General features: G+C 46.7%; 1 protein-coding gene across 1 annotated transcript in view; it reads left to right on the top strand.

The window, feature by feature from the left end:
* Positions 1 to 6148, top strand: part of LOC134076336 (voltage-dependent T-type calcium channel subunit alpha-1H-like) — a gene marked incomplete at its 5' end in the record, with an annotated part of 16690 nt that extends 10542 nt beyond the window's left edge. The window contains 3 exon segments of the mRNA XM_062531335.1: positions 692 to 860; positions 1233 to 1378; positions 1717 to 6148. Coding sequence (XP_062387319.1) covers positions 692 to 860; positions 1233 to 1378; positions 1717 to 2892 — 1491 coding nt within the window.
* Positions 6149 to 7264: the final 1116 nt, after the last annotated feature.

Below are 7264 nucleotides of genomic sequence, written 5' to 3'. Positions count from 1 at the left end.
ACCACACACACACTCTGTGATACGTGATGGGTCTGTGCTTGACTGCGCACATCTGGTTGTAGAGAGCATTAATAGACCTCATGTGTGACAGCGCGCTGTCTCTCGTAAGTAGGACACAGATTACGACGGCGTTTCTTGCGCAGGCGGTGTTTATTGGGAGCACTGTCGGCCTCGCCACACTCCAGACAAAGGAGAAATTGTGCTGAGTGTGTGTGTGTGTGTGTGTTTGTGTGTGTGTGTGTGTGTGTGTGTGTGTGTGTGTGTAGACGGCATCCGTAGGGAGGCCGGGAGCGCTTGCTGCTGCAGCACTGCTCTGTGAATCAGGTCCTCTGGCAGCAAGGCTCGTTGCTTTGTCAGTTTTACTGAGCCAACGAATGAGTCTGCCGCATTGAACCTGTTTGTATCGGAGTGAGCATGTGAGTAGGTGTGTGTGTGTGTATCTGTGTTTCTGCGCGTGTGTATGTGTGTCTGTGTGTGTGTGTGTGTATAGGTGTGTAGGTTTAGGTGTTTCTTTCCCTGTGTGTGTGTGTGTGTGTGTGTGTGTGTGTGTGTGTGTGTGTGTGTGTGTGTGTGTGTGTGTGTGTGTGTGTGTGTGTGCGTGTGTGCATGTGTGCGTGCATGTGTGTGTGCCTGGGGAATAAATGAGTAAACAGAGCACTTCTCTCTCTCTCTCCCTCTCTCTGCTTCGCAGGATGAAGTGTTGCAGAGTGCAGAAGAAAATCCACTGTCTCTGCGGAAACTGTCGGTGGCCAGAATGCACTCCCTGACCAACGACAGCTACATGTTCCGCCCCGTGAGGCCAGCCAGTGCCCCGTACCCGACCCAGGGGGACGAGCCTGGCCACGGCTACGTCCACTCAGGTACACTTTCACACGGGGGAACACGCGCGCGCTGAACACCCGCTGTACACCAGGAGAGAGACACATGTAACAACCTCTTCAGAGCTCCCCCTAGCAGACATTTTTATCCAGAGCGTTTTACCAAAATAGATTTGTTTGCGGTATGTGCTCTGAACCGGTAGCGAGCTGATGCTTGTTTCTTTCTGCAGAAACAGCATTGGTTACTAACAAGGCAATACGAGATCTCTAATAAACAACAACAACAACAACAACAATAAACAACAACAAATACAAAACAGAACAAAACAAAGATACCTTTATAATGGTAATAAATCAAACTGGACTCAGTGCCTATGTCCCCGTGTGTGTGTGTGTGTGTGTGTGTGTGTCCAGGCTCCGTAACGTCGGTCCACTCCCAGCCGTGTGAGGGCCACTCCTTGCTCCAGGTGCCAGGCATCCCCCCACTGACCCAGCTGTCCAAGGGCCTGCCCAGGATCCCCCCGCCCAAGCCCTCCCCCTTCAAGTCTCTGCGCAGACAGGTGCGGGGATGTTCACACCTGTTTTCCCTTTACACTTCTGTTTTCTCCTCTGTTTTTTTTCTTCTTTTACATTTTTTTTTTTTAAATGTATTCATTTGGTGGATGCATTTATCCAAAGCAACTTACATCAGCAGAATAACATTTAAGCTGTTAACATTTAGCATTTTAACATTTTATCAGCATTTCAACAATTAAGCTTTTTTTTGCTCTCCTGCCTCCGACTTTTGTGTTCTGTTTTCTGTATGTTGCCATAGTTACATGGAGACTGTTTACATGTTTGTTTATGTTTATTACACTGACATTTGCGTGTTTTTTACGTGTTTGTTTGTTCCTCCCAGGAGGCCATCAAGCACGACTCTATTGAGGTCCAGAGCAGCGAGGCCAGGGAGAGCCTGGAGAGACAGGGCTCCGCCGGACCCTATGACCTCCCGGTGCCGCACGTGCCCAACCCGCCGAACGGCGGCGGCAGCCCGCAGGTCTCGCCCATGCTGCCGCCGCGCTCGCACTCTCGCTCGCCCAGCGTCCGCGGCCCGCGCGGAGGAGGCCTCCAGCGTCCGCACCAGCACCAGCACCCGCACGCGCCCAGCCTGGCCAGCAGCAGCACCAGCACCAGCAGCAGCCCCAGCGGCTCCATGTTCGACTCCGCCGACCCCACCGACGAGGAGGTGCGCTGCATCAACAGCGGCGCCAAGCTGTGGCCGGCGGGCGGAGGAGGTGCGGCGGGGTCGGCGGGGGTGGCGGCGTCGGGTGGTGGGGGTGGTGGTGGTGTCGAGGAGGAGCGCAGCCACTCGCTCTCGCCCTACGCCTCGGCCCCCGCGGGCTCCTCCGCCCTCCGGCTGGCCAAGAACTGCGGCAGCGCGGCCAGCCTGGCGGCCCTCAAGGACCGGGAGCTGAAGAAGTTCTTCAGCGTGGACACCAAAGGCTTCCTGGACAAGCCGTCGCCGTGCGGCAGCGTCGCCGGGGACGACGTGCGACGCCACTCCATCGAGATCTGCCCCTCCATGGAGGACGCCGACGACGCGTTCGACCAGGCGCTGGCGGAGATCCGCCACCCGCCCATGCGCGGCCAGTCGCTCCACATCCCCCGCAAGAAGAAGATGAGCCCCCCCTGCATCTCCGTGGAGGCCCTCCCCGAGACCGAGGCCAGCCCCGCGCGGCACACGCCCAACGCGTCCAAGAGCACGCTGTTACGCAGACGGACGCCCTCCAGCGAACAGACGCAGCTGCAGACGCAACGCGACTCCTCCGTGGACCTTCTGGAGCACCAGGTGCTCCAAAACCAGCCTCTCCTGAGCAGACAGGACAAGCTCCAGGCCCTCGGTGGTGGTGGTGGTGGCGGTGGGGAGTTCCAGGCCCTGCCGCAGATCACGTTCGACCAGACCGACCCTGCAGACAGGGACATGGGCACAGATAGCCTGTCAAGCCCCCTGCTGGACACCGACCCACTTCCGCACCCCTCTCCGTTTGACAGTCGACTCGACGAGTCCGCTGATTATGACAGGACAGCTCTGTGACGAAACGAATAAAAAAAAAACTTACAAACAAACGAAGGTGCCAGCCAAACGTTCTTTTTTTTGTCTGACGTGTCACTCAATGCACATTCTTCGATGAGAGGTCGCCGTCGCCGTTGCCGCCGCACGGCCAGACATTGACCTTTCGGGTTTCAGTAGCCAAAGTTCAAAAACTTTGTTGCATCGTTTGTCCCAGACGTGACATCGGTCATCCTAAAAGCCAGCCAGGAAAGGCGGCCGCACTGCTTTAGGTAGGGTCAGCTCTCGCCCTGACCCCTGACACGAACGCGTGCGGTGGGACAAAGTGTTGGACATGGGTTATGCAATTTCAGGTTTCCGTCTGGAACTCTGACATTTATGTTAGTCCTGAACTCAATCACATTGATCTGAGTGCTGGATACCTGTCAAGTTTCATTTACACACTGTTGCGTCTTAAGGCCTTTGCACACTAAAAAAAAATCAAACTTTTGTTTGCTAAATACAGAACGCTGGAGTAGAAAACCTCGTTCATTAACCTGCGTATGATTTTTTATTTTTTGTTTTCAAAGATGTAAACATGATTGACACAATATGGCCTCGTATTTATTATTCAATCGTGTGACCATTTTGGACGAAAAATATGTGTGCAAAGGCCTTCATTCACTTTTGCCCACTTTTGTCATGGACCTGGCTACATCCTTTCTTTCCTGTAAAAGGCAGAGTATAGAAGAAGAATACTAGTAAGAGCTGTACACGTTCAGTACTGTACATCCTACAGTCTAAATAGAAGAAATATTGTATCAATGATGAAAATAGCTCTATTCATATCCACATATTTTTATAGAGATCTATAATGTTTTTTGCACATATCGATTTGAATTTCAAGTTGGATGTTCTTTTTGTTGTCCTCCTGTGAATGTACATTTCTTTTTTAAGAAAGTCAAATAGCAGTGGGATTGATTCCAGGCAATTTAGACCTACTGATACTGAAATACTTTTTATTTTTTTATTGGGAGGTGGGGGTAACGACAATGTGTAGATCCGACGAAAACCAAACTACAACCAACAATCTGTAGCCTGAGTGCAATATACTGTGTGTGTTTATGTTAGTCTGCCCTGTTAGGTTGCTCGTGTTTTACCACCATAACCACAGACAGACAGACACACACACACAAACACACACACACACACACACACACACACACACACACACACACACACACACACACACACACACACACATATAGATATGTAAACACACACACACACAAACACATTGACACACACACACACACACACGCCTGCACGTGCACGCACATACACACACACACACACACACATATATATATATATATTTATACACATATGTAAACAAACACACACAAACACATCAACACACATACACATGCCTGCACGTGCACACACACACACACACACACACACACCCACATACACAAACACACACACACACACACATACACACATACGTCCATTGGTTTGCGTGTCACGGACACAGCCCTTTGCCATATACTCAGGTTCATCTCAAAGTGGAATGAAAGACATCCGCGTCTCACTGTCTTCACTCGCTCATTACGGTATTTCCAAAGGAGTTCTTGTGACTCATGCAACACTCTCCTGGGGGCATGCATGCGAAGGACAAACTTAAAAACTAAAACAAATGTTGTGATAACTTTGCAAGATTCATTTTGTCCTCTTTCTCCTTATGATGTTTTATAACTTTGTACCCTGTAAAAATAACAGGAAGAAGCTGTTGTATTTATTGAAAAAGAATGATTGGTTTAAAAAATCGATTGAAGCTTTTGGTGACAAGCTGACCGTCACAAGTCTGTCCTATTAGACCTTTCAGGTTTTGGATTGGTCGCTAGGTTTGTGTCTTTCCTCAGCTTCAAGCAAGTTGTTTTCTTTTCCACCAGTTTGGGTGGTGTGTATATTAGCTCGGGTGAATGAGAGAGGTGGGCTTCATTTGTGTATAGCTTAACCATGCGATTACTTTTGATATTGATTTCCACTCATGAGTGCAGGGAAGTCGCACATTGATTCTTTTAATCATTTTCTCCGTCATTGACCCTTCACCTCAGCTGTCAGTAGTGAGAAACCACAACGCATTTACTCATCACTCAATCAAACCCAGTTTGCTAGTTCAAATAGTCAATGCAGCTCATGAACTGTAGTCATATATTCATACCCTACAATTTTTGAATCCTCAAAAAAAAATGAAGTTTAAAAAAATGCATGCTCTATGAAAATGTCTAAAAAAAAATAATAAAACAGCTGGATGTTTTTTGAGGTTTTTTGATATTGCAATTTGCAAATGTTCTCATTTGTAGAATTGACTACCTAATTGCACTGGGCTGTGATGACTAGATATTCCTCTTTGTAGTACTGATGAAACCCACTTATTTATTGTCTGATACAATATTTTATGGTAATCAATATCTACAAAAGGGGGAGGCAGTCATTGAAAATAAAACATGGTTGGTTCAACTGTGCTTACCGTAAGGGATACCCAATCTATTCATCAGATGATTGACTCTTAGCAGCCTAAACTAAAAGTGTAATTCCCTTCACTTGTGACAATCCAACCCGAAGAGGAAGGTATCCTTTGGAAAAAGCACAGGTGAGCCCAACCAGGTTTTTTGTGGTTTATTTCCTAAGAGCAGGGATGGATTTTTAGATGACAAATTTGCAGGGGTGAGGAACGTGAAGTGTTTTAACTCTCACTTTTTGGGCTTCATGATGATACTACAGCTGTTTTTGGAGTCCGAGTTTTATCCTTGAGCAGCCTGGTGTCCTTAACCCTTGAATATACGTATAATCAGCATTTCCCTGAGCATTTTATAGAAGAAGATGTGTTCTTTTTCTTGTTGTCAAGCGAACTGTCTGCAATAATTTCATTTTGATGAATACAGACCAGATGATGCAGTACTGGGGTGGTATTTGAAAGGTTCTACAATGGTATTTTTTACATTGTATTGTCACTTTTATTGTGTAATGATCAAATATTGACCAGAAAGATATACCCTGTCAACTGAAGAGAAATAATTTTATTGGAAAAAGTATCTGTGTCCATAGTCTTTCTTTCACCTTTCTATAACTGTTACTATGTTATTGCTGGTACATGGGCACTCACAACTCAAAACTCCAATTTCTTGACATTGTAATACTGATGACATGGCAATTTGACAGACAAAGGCAACAACTATTTACAAAAGAAAGTTTAGGGGAGAAAGTACTGAATAAAACAGCTGGAATAATTGCATCCATAGCATTATTTTATGACTCTCAAACCGTCCACTGATGGTGTTTACTTCCCCCCCAAAAGAGGAGTAATTTGGTGTTCTGTTTCGTTAAAAAGAACATTGTTGTGAATGAGATTTTGAGGAGGGTCAGATGTAGCCTGCTGTAATATACCTATGTAACCCATGGAAATACAATCCCAAATCAGAAAAGGTTGGGACGTTGCGTAAACTACAAATAAAAAACAGAATGTGATGTAAATCTTGTGAACTCATATTTAGCCGCAAAAAGGACATAACATATCAAATGAAAAAAATTACAACTTTGACTATTTCATGGAAAATATGTGTTCATTTTCAATTTGAAGCCAGCAACACATTTTTTTGAAAAAGAAAAAAAAAAGATGGCATGGGGAAAATGCTTGAAAAAGCTGTGTAATGATAAAAACAACAAATGGAGGAGTATTTCACAACTAGAATGCATTTCCCGGTGGGAAGTGCGAAGTGTGCTTGCTCAGACGCGCCGCGACAGCGCCCGGCAGGAGACGCGACCGCTCGTCCTCAGGTCAAAGCGCCAAAGTTTGGCCAAGACGCGAAGCTGCTTCGAGTTTGGCGGCGTTGCCCTCGATTGCCGAATTCTTACACTGACGTGAAGGGTTGCCTAGGTTCATCAGTGGTATGTCCCAGAGCATCTCCAATGTAAAAATGTGGATGTCATCCCAAAGACATAAAGAGATACCGTATGAGACAAAAGGCATTTTTGCTAATTGCGACGCCCCCTAGTGGCCAAATTGCACCAAATTTACTGAGGTTACTTTGGATGGTGTCCAAAATCATCCCAAATATGGTCTTGACACCTCAAAGCGTTTCCGAGATTTGACCTCACTTCCTGTTTGGAGGCTTCGCCATCGAATTTCATTGGCTGCCATGGGCGAACGCTTTGATGTATGGAAATGAAATGTACACCTCTAAGGTCTGTAGACCTTGTGTTGAATTATGTATGAGTTGTTCACGAGTAGCCAGCATGAAACACGTAACCACTGAAAGAAGGAAGGAGCCTAAGGAACTAGGCATGTTTCTGGAACAAATACAAGTAATGTTAGGAGTATTGCGGGAACATCTGCTGTTTACTCACTGTT

This window comes from Sardina pilchardus, chromosome 3 (assembly GCF_963854185.1).
Source record: "Sardina pilchardus chromosome 3, fSarPil1.1, whole genome shotgun sequence".
Taxonomy (NCBI): domain Eukaryota; kingdom Metazoa; phylum Chordata; class Actinopteri; order Clupeiformes; family Clupeidae; genus Sardina; species Sardina pilchardus.
This window is presented reverse-complemented; position numbering and strand designations above follow the sequence as displayed.